The sequence below is a fragment of the Mus caroli genome, unplaced genomic scaffold, assembly GCF_978045245.1.
Source record: "Mus caroli unplaced genomic scaffold, Mus_caroli_1 scaffold_13, whole genome shotgun sequence".
Taxonomy (NCBI): domain Eukaryota; kingdom Metazoa; phylum Chordata; class Mammalia; order Rodentia; family Muridae; genus Mus; species Mus caroli.
This window is the reverse complement of record NW_028227268.1, coordinates 12,727,080-12,742,567: the sequence shown is the minus strand read 5'-3', so window position 1 is coordinate 12,742,567 and position 15,488 is coordinate 12,727,080. Positions and strand designations below refer to the sequence as shown.

General features: G+C 45.3%; 1 protein-coding gene across 1 annotated transcript in view; it reads left to right on the top strand.

Annotated features, from left to right (window-relative positions):
- Nucleotides 1-15,180, top strand: part of Gna13 (G protein subunit alpha 13) — a 37,782-nt gene extending 22,602 nt beyond the window's left edge. The window contains exons 3-4 of the mRNA XM_021176429.2: nt 7,637-7,687; nt 11,094-15,180. Of these exons, the coding sequence (XP_021032088.1) occupies nt 7,637-7,687; nt 11,094-11,666 (624 nt within the window). The 3' untranslated portion in view covers nt 11,667-15,180. The remainder of the gene's footprint in view (nt 1-7,636; nt 7,688-11,093) is intronic.
- The last annotated feature ends 308 nt before the right edge of the window (nt 15,181-15,488 follow it).

The following is a 15,488-nucleotide window of genomic DNA, read 5'->3' as shown; positions in this document are numbered from 1 at the left end:
CCCGCATTGTGTTCTTTGAGTTAGCGACAGTGTCATTACATAGGAAACATGGTGCTTCCCCATCTAACTCAACAATAACACAAATACTGGTATTTTGGTATAGCACTCAAACCCTCCTTTCTGTTTCTTTTTTTGTGATGAGTGTGAACTTACCTGTGCGTGAGAGAGACAAAGGGCTGGCAGTGGACTGGCAGTACTCGTGCCATGTGAAGCGTTCTCAGCGTGAAGCCCAGCGCCCTGTGCAGTGGTGCAAAGCTTTGAAAGCTCGCCCGTGGGCTCTAGGTCCACTGCTCCCTCGGATGCAGGGCATGGAAGCAGTCAGGGACGCTGGATGAGTAAATGAGTGGGGCTGCCTGCGCTCCGGGATGGTCTTATTTTTAGACCCCGAAATTTGATTTTATACTATTTCACATGTTAAAAAATACCCTTTTCATGTTTCCCCAATCACTTAGAAATGAGCCATGAAACAAGCAGTGGGGGGCTGGTGAGATGGCTCAGTGGGTAAGAGCACCCAACTGCTCTTCCGAAGGTCCAGAGTTCAAATCCCAGCAACCACATGGTGGCTCACAACCATCCGCAACAAGATCTGGCACCCTCTTCTGGAATGTCTGAAGACAGCTACAATGTACTTACATATAATAAATAAATAAATAAATCTTTAAAAAAAAAAAAAAAAACAAGTAGTGGGCTGGATTTGACCTGTGGGCTGCTATCGTTTGTGGGTAGTAGACATCTGATCTACAGTCTAGATAAATAAAAGAACCCAGTGCTTCCCTGTCAACAGCAATTGCCTTCTGTGGTTGAGGTGGTACAGACTCGTGTGCTGTTGCTCCAGTGACCGTCTTTTTAAGGCATTGCTGCATATCACCAGATTGCATTCTAACAGAATAATTGTGTGCACCTGCGTCGCGTATGTGGCAGTTCCCACAGAGGCTGGAAGAGCGCATTGGATTCCCCTGGAGCAGGAATTGCAGGCCGTTGTGAGGCACCTATCTGACATGGGTTCTGGGATCTGAACTCGGGTCCCTGAAAGAGCAACAAATGCTCTTAACCCCTGAACCCTGGCTGAGGCTTTAAAAGCTCTGCTTCATGACCTGTCTGTCTACCAAGTAAAGTTGTCTTTTCCCTCCCTATTGGCATAAAACTGCCAGTAGTTTTAATATGGGTTTTTTTTTTCCCTCAAAAAAAAAAAAAGGTAGTTTTTTCTTGTATATTCTTGGACTCTCCAGGTAAAATTCATTATTCGTCAGGAAACAACACACACTAAGTCTTGCCTTTTGCCTCCTCCAGGTGTGTAGGAGAGTGCTTGGATTTAACATCTCTCGTTTGAGCAGTAGGTGTCCCGTGAACGTGCTCTGTCTGTTTGCTTTATGGAACTTACTTCTGAGCTTGAGTTTCAGCGTTTAGATTCCTGGACCAGTGTGTCTTTTCAAGCAAAGAAAGTACGTTTTAGCATACTTTAGTGATTCTTGGGAATGAGGGACAAGATAGCTATTTCCAGCTTAGGTACGAGTTGATAAAACTGATGGAGTAAGGTTTGTAGCCTCCCAGGGGTAACTGAAGCCCAGTGACTGCCATTGACTTTGCCAACAGGCTATGTGGGACTAAATCCGAGTCTGCATGCCACAGTGCCATTGTTTAGATGGAGCCTAAATGTCCAGAGAAAAAAGAATCAGAGGTGACATAAAACACCATGACATTTAACTCTTTTTTTTTTTTTTTTTTTTTTCTTTTGGTTTTTCGAGACAGGGTTTCTCTGTATAGTCCCCTGGTTGTCCTGGAACTCACTTTGTAGACCAGGCTGGCCTCGAATTCAGAAATCCACCTGCCTCTGCCTCCCAAGTGACATTTAACTCTTAACTAGGAAATGGATTTTGATCTGAAATTTGATTTACATTTCTTTCAGTAGTAGGGAATAGACTGGGAAGAGCTAACCCAATTTCAAGTCTTAAGGCTGTAGTATTTCTGTATTCCATAAAATCCTGTATTTTACTTGCAGAGACTAAGGTGTATCACTTGAATAATGAGAAAACAAAAGCAAAATTCAGATTAATAGCATGACCTATACTGAAAAGAAACTCCAACTTTAAGTCAGTGTACCTTAGGCAGAAAAGGGGTGACTGTTGAACCACTGAATTCCTTTCCTTACTTCATTTGCAGTTGGGTAAATTGGGACCTGGGGAAGTTTGGAGACTTGATGAAATCACTCCCTCCGGGTTAGAGAAAGAAGAAAGAAGCTTGCCTTCCTGTCAGCATTGGGAGCCAGGAGAGGGGGGGTAGGGGGGAGGGAGACAGAGAGAGAGAGACAGAGAGAGAGACAGAGAGAGAGAGAGAGAACTTCTGAGCTTGTTAGGAAAAGGTAGTTAGGGCAGCCTTCTCTCAGCAGCTCATTCTTCATTCTCACATGGTCTTGGAGGGAGAGGCTGTCAGATCCAGACACTGGACACATCAGCAGGGACCATCAGAAACCCTAGGCCCCCAGTACAGAATCACTGCCATGTGTCCATGGGTAATCTACAGATTATACACATTTTTTGTGGTTGTTTTTAAAACTTTTTGAGATCATAAAAAGTATTTTTTCCTATGGTTTTTCTCCCCTCAATAAAATGTGAAAGCTGCTGATAACAATTTCTAGAACTTTAGAGGTGTTGATAGGACTATCTTGAATTCAAGGCCACCTTAGGCTACACAGCAAGACCCTGTCAGAAAGGGGTGGGGCAGCAGGCAAGGGAAGAGAATGAAGCCAGATTGTCCCCTCTCTCCAGCACCAGCGTACTCTTTCTGATTGGAGACTTAATTTTAACCAAAATATGTTTGCCACAAGATTAACACTGAATGTTTATGTCCTAGAGTAGATGTGGCTGAACTTGGGGAGGAGGCAAGATCTGGAACAGTAGATGTTCGTCCATACGTTTAAATGGAAAGGGATTTAAAATAATTTAATTTCCAAGTCTTGAATGTGTAAAGTCCAGACTTGCTCTATGTAGTATCACTAGAGACTGAGGGTTGACAACAGTCGCACACACCATTTTCTTCTCCGTGGAGACAGGACCTCACTGTGTAACCCTTTTTTGTCTGTTTGTTTTGTTTCTGTGTTACATGCTTTTTTCTGTGGTTATTACACCACTTGGTTTTCATGAGATTTTTAAATTTGTAATAAATAAAACACAGACTAATTTGGACCCATAAAATTTCAGATGAATACCTTTAGTCAGTCTGCTGAAACCCCGCACTGAGAGACAGAGGCAGGAAGGTAGCGGAAGGTGTGTGTGTGTATGTGAGTTTGTTTGTTTTTAAGATTTATTTTTATTGGGGAGACAGATGTACCAGTTCCCATTGTGATCAGTCTCCAGCACTCATGTAGTAGCTTGACAGCCATATTTAAGTTCAGTTCCATGGCGTCTGGCTCTGTGGGTATTGTACACACGTGGCATACTAACATACATGTAGGCAAACACATATAATTAAAATACAATAAAAATAATCTTTTAATTATGCTTGCAGATCTGAGCTTACAAGTGCAGGTGCCCACAGAGGCTACAAAAGGGTGTCCAATCCCCTAGACTGGAAAGAATTACTATTACTAGTGAGCCACTGGGTGTGGCTGCTGCCTGCTGGGTGGGTGCTGGGAGCCTAGCTAGTCTCTGGAAGACTCGCATGCATGCTGAACCACTTAAAGTGTTTGCACCTCCAAAAGAAGACTCATGACAGGAATTTCCCACCCCCACTCTCTGATTCATTCCTAGGGGTCTCACTAGATAGCCCAAGCTTGTTTGGAATTCACCTTGTACAGTAGACTAGCCCCAAACTCATGGCCATCCCCCAGCTTTGGTCTCTCCAGTGCTAGAGTTACAGGCAGTGCTACACAGTTACCTTTGCCCGTATTTTAAGGAGTTAATTTAATATACAGCTGGGCTAATAGTACCGTAGATCTTTGAATCAAGATGTGCTTATATAGAGAGTTAAGGTTTTCTCAAGTGACAGTAAGACCAGGCCAAGCACATACAGACAGTGACCGCCGTTTGTGTGCATGAAAACATTGAACTAACTTAGTCATGGACAACTAAACTTAACTTAGTCATGGACAACTAACTTAGTCATAAACAACTAAAGGCCTGGTGTGAGCTTGGGCAGGCTCTGCTGCTAGTGTGAGTATTGCCCCACGTTTGCAAAAGTTAAAGAAGGCCTTGTAGGTCAACGGTGTAGGCTTTGACTTTATAACCTACTCCTTCAGTGTAGCATTTAATAGCACAAGTATTTCATATGTAACTGATATCAGATGATTATGTTTGATAACTTAAGGTATTTTATATGTGTGTATACCCAGACTTATTAAATTTCTTTCTTAATTCTATGTGGAAAAATAATATTCCAGATTTTATTGTTGTAAGTATCACTGAATAAGTGGCATTTTATGTAATCTTTCCTTTTGGGGGGCTGTTTGAAGCAGGGTCTTACATACCCTGGGCTGGCATCAAACTGACTCTAAAGCTCATCGTTCTGGCGGACTCCCAAGTCCCCAGTGTGGGCCATCGCCCCAGCTTCACTGTCCCTTTGCGTGCATCCTGTTGTTTATGCTGAGCAATTCCTTGGATCAGACAAGGCCATTAAATGCTTTATGAGACATAATGCTCCTAGCTTTCTACGAGGTTTGTATAGATCAGTGATGCCACAAGGCTGAGTACACAGTCTTCTGTAAACCCTCACATACAGTAGGGCGGTGTAAGGATTTATGTGTAAGGAAGAGGGGCTGCTGGCTCAGATAATACTCATGTGAGGGTATTTTAACTTTCTTTCTTTTTTTTTTTTTTTTTTGGTTTTTCGAGACAGGGTTTCTCTGTCTAGCTCTGGCTGTCCTGGAACTCACTTTGTAGACCAGGCTGGCCTCGAACTCAGAAATCCGCCTGCCTCTGCCTCCCGAGTGCTGGGATTAAAGGCGTGTGCCACCACGGCCCGGCTTAACTTTCATTTATGTTACGTACCTCCATAAGATACATGATACAAAGGCTTTTTATGTCATTTAACTTTTACTGTTGACTGGATGAGGAGCCTCTTTTCTTTTACTTTGTTGTTGTTCGCTAGTTAGCTAGTTAGTTAGCTAGCCCATGACCTAGGCTGACTTTGAACTGCAGTCTGAGAATCACCTTGAGTTGGTTTTCAGGTGCCAGGATGGCAGGTTGAGCCACCCGTTGGCTTCTGTGCCAGGATTTCAGGCCATGCCACCAGTTGGATTATTTTATCCTTGCCTAGAGTCTCGATTAAAGAATGAACTCAGTGTTTGCACCTGTGTGGGGAGGAGGGCCCAGGAGAGAGAGCTTAGCAGGAATCTTAACAAATGTGTAACTCTACCCAGAGCATCACTGTACATAGAGTTTGGAAAGGTAGAGAAAGTTGTGTATCCGAAGCTGTTTATCGTCAAAGTGGTATTAAAACTGCAGCGGTGGCCCACTCCTGTGATGTTAGCACTCAGGAGAGGTACTGCTGTGAGTTCAAAGCCAGTCCTGGTTATTCCTGCCTCAAAAGAGAGAAAGAAAGGAGAGAGGGAGGGAGGGAAAAGAAAAGAAAGCGAAACCCTGGGGTGGGGTGGGGGTGGGGCAACTAAAATTATTTGTTGTTTAAATAAGATAGTACTCAGCGATAGAGAGTCAGAGAGTCAGCTCAGCATCCCAGCACCCCAGCACCCATATAATAAACCAGGTGTCCCAGCTCTGAGTGAGCAGAGACAGGGAGGTCACTGGGGCTTGCTGGCCTAGCCTACAAAATGTTCAGAGAGAAACTGTGCCTCAAAAGGGAGAGAGGGGGTTACCAGCACCCTCTTCTGACTTCACATACACAAGCATAAGCACCTGCACACACATGTGCACACTCACACACACACTTTTCCTATTTATTTCGTGTGTGTGTGTGTGTGCGTGTGTGTGCGTGCACGTGTGCTGTAGCAGGGCATTATATCTAGTTCCTGCAGGCCCGGAGACATTGGCATAACCCCTGTTCTTTACTGTGAAATATCAATTTTATAGCAACTTGATTTTACCCTTACCAGGTCCTTGAAAACAAGTCACTGTGTTCCCAGTTGAGACAGAGGGAGAAACAGTAAATGACAGTTACAAGTGCCCTGTCCTGTGTTTATGCTCATCAGTTCCCCATTTATGTTCAGTTCAACTGTAGAAATTGCCTTCAAATTAATTCAGGCAGGTTAAATGCTCTACCTCCCACGATGCCTGGTGGCTTTACTGTGTGTTTTCAGGGTGGAGGGGATTCTAAACCTACAAACAGCACAGGTTGCTCGGGGGGGTGGGGAGGATGCTACCCAGTTTGAAAGGGGAAGCTTGGGGCTGAAGAGATGGCTCCACACTGGCTGCTCTTCCAGAGGACTCAGGTTCGATTCCCAGCACCCCACCAGGCAGCTCACAGCCCTCTGTAGCTCAGGTGAAGAACAGCAGATCAGTGTGTGAGCCTCAGACCATATTGGTTCTGCTCTTCATCAGCCTGTTTTTGTGACCAGAAGTGTATCTGGACATGACACACGCCAAACTGAAGAGTACCCAGGACTAAGCAGTATCCCGGGTCCTTGTGTTCAGTCTTCACTTAGAGTGGCTTTCTGATGAGTATGGATTGAAGCAGAAACTGGAGGAGCCCTGCAGGAGAAACTGCAGGATGACTCGGCTCGTTGCAAGCTGCTCCATCCGGCTGCCCTTTTCCCTTTTCAAGGCAGGCTGCTTTTGCCTAAGGGAATGGCTGGCACTGGGATGCCTTGGTCATCTCACTATTTCAAGGAAAATACCCTGGATTTATGTTGCTGCTAGTATAAAGCTTAGGCTTTCAGCCAAGTGTTAGAATATAGGAACCCAAATTTGTCTGCCACAGTGAGTGAGTGCAGCGGCTTCCCACAAACCTGATAAAATGGACAGAATTGTTGGCAAATATGGTTTTAAATGCTATATAATAAAACATACCAGCATTGAAAGCTTTGCATAACTTAAATGATCTGCTCTGTTCCAGGGGCCACTGAGCTGTGGCCAGGTAAAGACCCACTCAGAGGACAGGCCGACAGGGCCCTAGGATGGCAGGATCTGAGAAGCTCATTGGTAGAGTTACTAGTCCCATAGGAGCCCAGCCTTCAGGGAGTAGACCTCCCAAATTTGATGTCACAACAAAGATCTTTGCGGTGACCTGAAAACTTTTGCAGTGACATTTTTGTAGTGCTAGACATTGTTTTCCTTTCTTTCAGTCAGGCTGACCTGTGGTCACAGGCCAAGTGCAGGAGCAGAGGTCTTGCAGTCATTCCTTAACCCATACCAAATGCGGCAGCCTGTGTTGTGCTTGCTGTGGGCTGTTTGTGCTGCTGACTGATCAGGGCCTTGAGCATGCCGAGCGAGCACCACTCAGCCCCGTTAGTAGTGCTTTAAAGTTAGTATTTGTCAAGCTCTTTGTTTTGTGTTTGCCTTCATTTTTTGGTTGGGACAGAGGTCTCCCTATGTAGCCCAGCTTGGCCTCACACTTGGTAATCCCCCTGCTTCAGCTTCTCTGAATGTGACTAACCAAAGTATATTTGGACCAAGTGTACAGCCCCACAGTACTACATAAACTGTGTGACATTCAAGCCTTCCTAACTTTGTTTTCTTCTTGTTTTCAGGGTGAGTCTGTAAAGTATTTCTTGGATAACTTGGATAAACTTGGAGTACCGGTAAGTTTCAAAACAATAGTTCTGGTTTTGCCTTCAACAGTTGATACTTGGAGGCAGTAATGGGGATGGCATTGCTTCTGTTTGGGGCAGCAGGTCAGGAAAGTTAGAGTCTACCAGGCAGCCAGCCTTTCTTTTTCTTTCAGTGCCAGTGGCCTGAGTTGTCCTCCTACAAGCATTGACAGGTTTCTAAGTTTTGTCAACATGGAAGAGATTTGTGTTGAAAATGAGATTTCACACTGTCTATTATTCTTTGGTGCTGTTGGGTTTTCTGTAGCAGAAATAGAGCAGGACTCGCTTGTGCTGGAGTCCAGTGACTAGGACTGCAGACCCAGGCCTGCAGAGGAGACTGAGGTAAGAGAGAGCCAGCTTGAAAAGAGACCCTGTTATCTCCCCAGTGTTTGCCTCAGAGCCAGTGACTCAGCTGGGCGTGCTCATGGCTCCCAGTTTCCATGACAGGCAGAGAGTGAGCGCTCCCGTACATTCGCTCTGTTGTGAATGTCAGGTGGAATTCCAGGTTTCACTGCTTAGAGCTCCTGCCCCAGGGGTATTTGTTAGTCGTGAATCCCAGTGCAGCTGCCTTTGCTTCCTCCTAGATCTGTTGTGTTAGATGAGCTGTGGTTCTCAGGCTTGGGGGTTGGCGTGCTGATGATGGCACAGGACTGACCTGCTATAAGAAAGAAAGTCAGATACCACGGTCTTAGGGCCCTGGGCACTGTATTATTTTCTCTAGCAAGTCCATTTTTACATTTTGCTTATATTTTCTAATTGAATTTGCCTGCTAGGTGTGATGGCACACATCTATAGTTCTAGCAGTCAACGCTGAGGCAGGAGGATCATAAGTTTAAGGCCAGCCTATTTCAAAAAAAAAGAAACCTAAATTTTTAATTGTATATGTTGCCTTTCAAGGAATATTTTTTACCTGCTTCCCGCAAATATAATTATCTCTTAGAACTTAGTTTGTCACATAATACACACGGTCAGAGAAGAGCAGTGCGTATGAGGGGTGCATGTGCACACACTAGTGGAGTGGCTAGGGTTGATGTTGTATGTCTTCCTCAGTTGTGTCTTGCCTTGTCTGAGACAGGGTCTCTCCCTAAACTGGGAGCGCACACATTTGTCTAGACTGCCGACCAGCAAGCCTCCTATCTCCTTTCCCCAGCTCTAGGATTATAGGTGGTGCTGTTAGCAGCCACCTTTTTATGTGGGTGCTGGGTGGGGATGCAGACTTAGGACCCGAGGCTCACGCTGTATGCATAACTTTAGTGAGCTCACCTCCCCAGCCTTGAACAGTTTTTACATGTTTATTTCTATTTGATTTGTATGAGTGTGTGTATGTTCACTATTGTGCTTCCTTGGTGCCCTGGGAACCCAGAAAAGGATGTTAGTTTCCTGGAACTAGAGTTCTATCTGCCATGTGGATGCTGGGAACTATAAACCCTGTCCTCTCCAGACCCCAGGCCAGCTCTCATGTTTGTTGTTGTTTGTTTGAGACCGGGTCTTATTCTCTAGGCCTGGAACCTGCTTTGTAGACCAGGCTGGCCTGGAACTCACTGAGATCTCCCTCCACCTGTGTCTGCCTCCCACTGGAATTAAAGGCCTGCACCACAATGCCTGGATAATGGTATTTTTTTTTTAAAGAGTGCTTTCTTAACAGTCTAGATGGCTTGTTTGACATGCTTCTGTTTTTCAGGCAGGTTTGCTAAGCACAACACTGATGTACATCCTTTTTGCCGTTGCTGGGGTTTTGATGTTGTTTGTTGGATGGGTTTTTTTTTTTTTTTTTTTTTTTTTTGAGGCAAAGTTTCTTGTAGCTCAGGCTAGATTTGAACTTACCGTGTAGTAAAAGATGACCTTGAAGTCCGCCCTGGTGCTGTCATGGCCAAAGGGAGGCTTGGCTAACACAGCTGCCATCTCTCCCTGTCTGCATCAGCCCTTGCTTCCTTGTTACATCCAGCATGCTGAGGATTACTTTGTTTTTCTTTTATCCATCCTTTCACGAGGACCAGGACTTCCTACCTTGATTACAAGAGTTAGTTAAGTCCCTGGTGCCTAGTGACAGTGCCTGGCACAAAGTAGGCAATCAACAACTAGCTCATAGATAAATAGTATAGTCCACTCCAGCCCTGGGTAGTAGGTGCTTAAACTGTTAGGGTGAGAATAGTTCTGAAGCCACATCTACAGGGGAAAGGAGATTACATAATCAGCGTGGAGAGAGCAGAGGAAGGCTGGCTGTGCTACATTTTATCGCCCATCTGTGAACTTAAGGACAAATCATAGAACTGCATTCAACTAAAGCTATAGAAACCCTACTCTGATTGCGCCCTTAGAAGGGCATAAAATGCTTGTAAAGTCACGGTTTTTGATCCTGCCTTGACTTTTAACATATTTTGAACACGAAGATAATATTCAAACTGTTCTTGTTCGAGTAGTGCCAAAAAAGCCGTATGACTTGTGGAAAAGTACAGCCCGAGAAGGAAGAGCCAGTCGGGGATGTGAGGAAGTGTGCCGCCCAGTGCAGTGTCTCACCCCTGCAGCTAGCGGTTGCCTCTGTTCAAGATCTTACTGTTTCCCAGGTCACAAGGTCTGGAAAGCTAGTCATGGTGTCACGGTCTGGGATCTTAGCACTTGTAAATCTAAGGCAGGAGAACTGTCACCGAGTTCCAGGTCAGCCAGGACAACATAGTAAGACTTTGCCTTAAACACACATACACACACACACACACACACACACTTGTGTGGGAAAATAACTGTGTAATCCTAGCACCCAAAAGGCAGAGACAGGAGGATCATGACAAAATCAGTGCCAGATGTCACTAGCGGTGGTTACATAAAGGTCCAGAAGAGCTAACAGACTTGACAAGTGTGCTAGGTTTGAGTGCCCTGCAGGTGTGAACGTCCTGTTCCCCCGCAGACATGGTGCTCTGAGTGTGCTCTTCCTCAGTGAGTGAGAGCTGCTTGCACCACGGCCTAAGGTCTGAAATGCATGTGGTACATCACTTGTCACGTGGGTGACAGTGTGGAGCTTATCCCAAATCATGAAGGAGGTGTGTTCAGTAAAGAAGGTGTAATGAATTAGAGACTAGGTCAGAACCAAGCATAGGAAGTGAGCCTCATGAGTTACCTCCTCAGATCCTCCTGTGTTTAGAGGGGTGAGGACCAGCATGGAGATGCTGGGACAGTGGAGTGGGCACTGGTTGGTAGTGCAGGTGGGTGAGGTCAGCGGTGGGCATTGTGCCCATCATGGAGCCACACCTGTAACTGCAGCTCCTGGGAGGCTGAGGCAATAGGATCTCATGCTCGAGGCGAGCCTTGGGTTGCTTGGTTGGTTTTAATCATTTAGTTTGCACATCCATTTACTGGGCCATTCGCTACTTGTGGACTCTAAGTATACATCCTTCTCTTCCAGGATTACATTCCGTCACAGCAAGATATCCTGCTTGCCAGAAGGCCCACCAAAGGCATCCATGAGTACGACTTTGAAATTAAAAATGTTCCTTTCAAAATGGTTGACGTAGGTGGCCAGAGATCCGAACGGAAACGCTGGTTTGAATGCTTTGACAGTGTGACGTCGATACTCTTCCTTGTCTCTTCAAGTGAATTTGACCAGGTGCTAATGGAGGACCGCCAGACCAATCGCCTTACAGAGTCTCTGAACATTTTTGAAACAATCGTCAATAATCGGGTTTTCAGCAATGTGTCCATAATCCTCTTCTTAAACAAGACAGACTTGCTCGAGGAGAAAGTGCGAGTGGTCAGCATCAAAGACTATTTCCTAGAATTTGAAGGGGACCCACACTGCTTAAGAGACGTCCAAAAGTTTCTGGTGGAATGCTTCCGGGGGAAACGCCGGGACCAGCAGCAGAGGCCGTTGTACCACCACTTCACCACCGCGATCAACACAGAGAACATCCGCCTCGTGTTCCGGGACGTGAAGGACACGATCCTTCATGACAACCTGAAGCAGCTCATGCTGCAGTGATGACAAGACTTGCTATTTTAATACCTTGTTGTGATTTTGATTGTTTTCTGTTTGTCTTGTTTTTCTCTCTAAATAGCAGTTTACAACAGCAGTTAGAAGAATCTCAGTTGTGTGTCTAACTTCTTGGAGAACTTAGTTCATCTGTGGCCTTTAGTTTGTGGCAGACAGCTGCTGAATTAACCCATTGCCAATATCTGCTGGAATTTGGGCTTTGATTGGTTTCACTGTGGCTTTCCTTCAAGTCCAATCACAACTTCCTGACAACCTCACACTAGGTGGTTTCAGGCCTTGAAGTCTCATGACTATCCTGCAGTTCTAAGAATAGGCAGTAGAGAGTATGAAAATTCAGCTCTAAAGAGAGAGTGCCTTACCCTGCAATGACATGCCTTGCTAGTGTGAGCCCTGGTCTGGAAGGGCTGTTAGAGAAAAGTTTTAGGGAGCAGTCTCAGCCCACAGAGGCTTAGCCCCCTACACACACAGCAGTAGTTTGTTTTTCTCAATTTCTCTAATTTCTGTAGGGCAGCAGTCTCGGCCCACAGAGGCTTAGCCCCCTACACACACAGCAGTAGTTTGTTTTCTCAATCTCTTTATTTTCTGAAGGTAATGTCTTACTGTTTAAGTTTACAATATGGATTTCAGCCTGATGCTGATGCGGTCACAAATGGTACATGTGTGATGTTGATCTGAGATGACCAGTGACACGCAGTTTCCTTTGCCATACATGCTGTCACTAACTTAATGTGCCATGTTACAACATCTGGAGAGGGCAAGCACCTTGGTGACAGACATTCGCCATAGCAGCCCCAGAGTGTGACTTTCTCGTCCTGTCTCCTTGGATTTTGTGCCTTGCTGGAGGGAAACACTGTCGGGTCTTCTTCCTTCTGCGCCACTGTCTCAACCTCAGCAGCTCTGAACTGTGGTGCTCTCGGGCTTCCCTTGTCCCCGAGAGCTTGGTGGGCAGCATTTCCCTGTGAACTGTTCAAAAAGGCATCCTTTCAGTACCCGGTCCCTAGTTAGTGTCTCTCTGTGACAGAGTTTGTATGTGTTGTGTGTGTCATTGTGTGTGAGACACAGCTTCATTGAGGTACATTCAAATGTCTTAAGGATGCATCTAAGGATAAGCAAATTCTTTTGGCCCATGCTTAAGGAGGTTTGCCTTCACACACACACACACACACACACACACACACACCATTGCTAACTTAAATCATGCCCATGAGGTAGCGTGTGATAAAATACAGTGGCTGGTATACTAAACCATTTGGCATGTTCCAAGTGTCCTGGGAGTTTGTAGAACCTGAGCTTGTCCCTGCTGTCCCTGGAGAGCACACGAGGGCAGTGAAGCCTGTTTTACTGTGTGACTATTCTCAGGCAAGAAATTAGGCCCTGAAAGACTGGGCTGACTTTGAGGCCCGAAGGCAATGGCTTTCCTCTTTTCTTGCTGGAGGATGCCAGAGCTGGGCCCTAGTGTATGTATACTTGAGAGACCTGACTTGTTCTGGATTTGAGCTTTCACTGTCGTTCTGGTTATAAAGTCCAGTGCTTTCTTGCCTTGGTAATATCATGAGCTTAAGACATGTATGTCAGTATCACAGTGCAGGTGTTGTTAGCATGATTCACCATAATTCATGGTTCTACATCTGGTCCTTTTTTTAATCCAAAAAAAAAAAAAAAAAGATATGTCATTTAAATGTATGGTTAGCATCACTCCAGTGCTGATGAGCATTTGAATGTGTGCGCAGTAATGTGTTCTGTGTTAATTTAGCAAACATTATTGTGCATTGGCCACAACTAAGTGCAGTGAAGGCAGCAGAAGTCAGTCCCTCCAGTTGTGTCTGGTTACATTTAAGCTCTGTGGTGAGCACAGAAATCCTGCCTGACAGAGCAGGATCTCTGATTTCCTCCATTGTGACCATCACCAAGAAAGGACCAGAGCTCCTGACTAGAGACAGCATCCTTCCGGGTCCCTGCAGCTTCCTTCTGGAGCGTGCAGCATCTTAGAACCCAGTGTGGTCTAGATCCATTTTCACGTGGTAGATTACTTACACGCCGTCTCCACAGGATTGGTTAGAACTTAGAGAACTGTGAGGCCCAGCCAGAAAGCCACGGTCAGGTCCACACTTACAGTCTGACACTTACACACCCTGAAAGTCAGGTCCTTTTGTGAAGTGAAATAGTGTTGTGTGAAGAGGGCGATGGAATTTAGCCAACAGAATTGAAAAGGTGCCCAACCCTCAGTGTGCTGACTTCTCCCTCCTGGCCCCTGAACCATGCCTTGGAGCTGAGGCTCTGTGGGGCATTGGTCTGTGTATGTCTCGGGGTGCTTGGAGTGACTGTGCCTAATCCAGACTCCTCCTTCAATCCCGCAGCCTTCCTGCTTACTGTCAAAGAACCACACAAGTGTCTTGGTTGACTTCGAAATCTTTTTATACATTTCAGAGTTGCCTTATAAATAAGAGAACAACCCAGATTTAGACCTTAATTTTCTTTGTAATGGGGAAAGGGCTTTGTTCCACATTTTCTTACACTCTCAACTCAAGATGTGCAGCTGCCACCCAGATATCTGTCTGTAATGGCCTGAGATGTTGCTCTCTGCCAAATCCTGTCTGTATTCAATGGAAGCCTCCCTATCAGGTTTTCTATCTGGAAAGGGTACTGATAGCCAAAGAGAAGCTTCAGCCAAGCAAGACGGGATGTCCTGAAGAGGAGCATGTTGGGGTTTGTTTGTTTGTTTGTTTTCCTATCGCAGTGCATTGTGGGTACTCCACACCCAAAGGGTCTTCTGGTGAAGTTCTCAAGTTGGGACTCAACAGGGAAATGTTTGTTACGTTAGTGGCGGCTGTTGCTGTTACTAAAGTAAGAGTAAGACCACATGAGTACCAGAAGTGACCAGAATTGTTAGATCCAGCAAAAAGCATATGCCCCCCCCCCAAGTAACTCATACCTTCTAGTGTGTATGCCCAAACGCTTGGGCATCTGTTTTGATGGCATGTATTTCTCAGTGTTGGTATTCACATCCGGTTATGCCTCGTTTATATGAAGAATGAAATGGCCAAGTTATGCGGTTATATCCTGAGACTCAAGCTATTTGGAAAACCCTCAAATTGGTGCTTTCATTATTTAATGATACATTTAGGCAAAACCCCAAACAGACCATCTGAAACCTGACTCCGAGGTGCAATTTGTTAGCGATGTTATTTTCCTCCTTTGAGAAGACCAAGCGTCAGTGTTAATTTGAATTTCCTGTATGAACCCCTGCATCCTACCTATAAGGCCCAGTCAAACATTTGTAAGACGTTCCCTAATAAACCTAGAGAGGCTGCTTCGTTACCCTCTCATTTCTGTTCATTTCATTTGAATGATGGAGAATGAAGCTTTTCAGCTCCTTTTATTTGGAAAAATCAGGCTATATGTCTCTTTCCTGAGATTTCAGCACGTTAAATTCCACGAGTCGAGGGATCTTTGGTTCATGCTGCTTGAATGAAAGTTTTTTCTGCTTTTTCTTTTTTTCCTTTTCTTTAAAAAAAAAAAAATGTGGTTGGCTTTTCAGCCCAGAAAGCATGAGGGCACGTGATGCCCGTTTTCTTATGGTACGAGTTTAGGGCTAAGTCAGTTTACAGTAGGATTGAATTTTGTGTCAAAACCTGATGGTGGCTCCTCAGATACCATCAGCTAGATGCTTCTAGCCGTGCCCGGCAGGCAGGCAGGTAGGTATCAGATTCATCAAAGCAGTGCTCATCCGCTAACATTGTGCCATCCTCCTGGATGTAGATCAGCATCGGAATTTACCTGCTCATCCCTCCGTAAAGTAAGCAGTCAGGT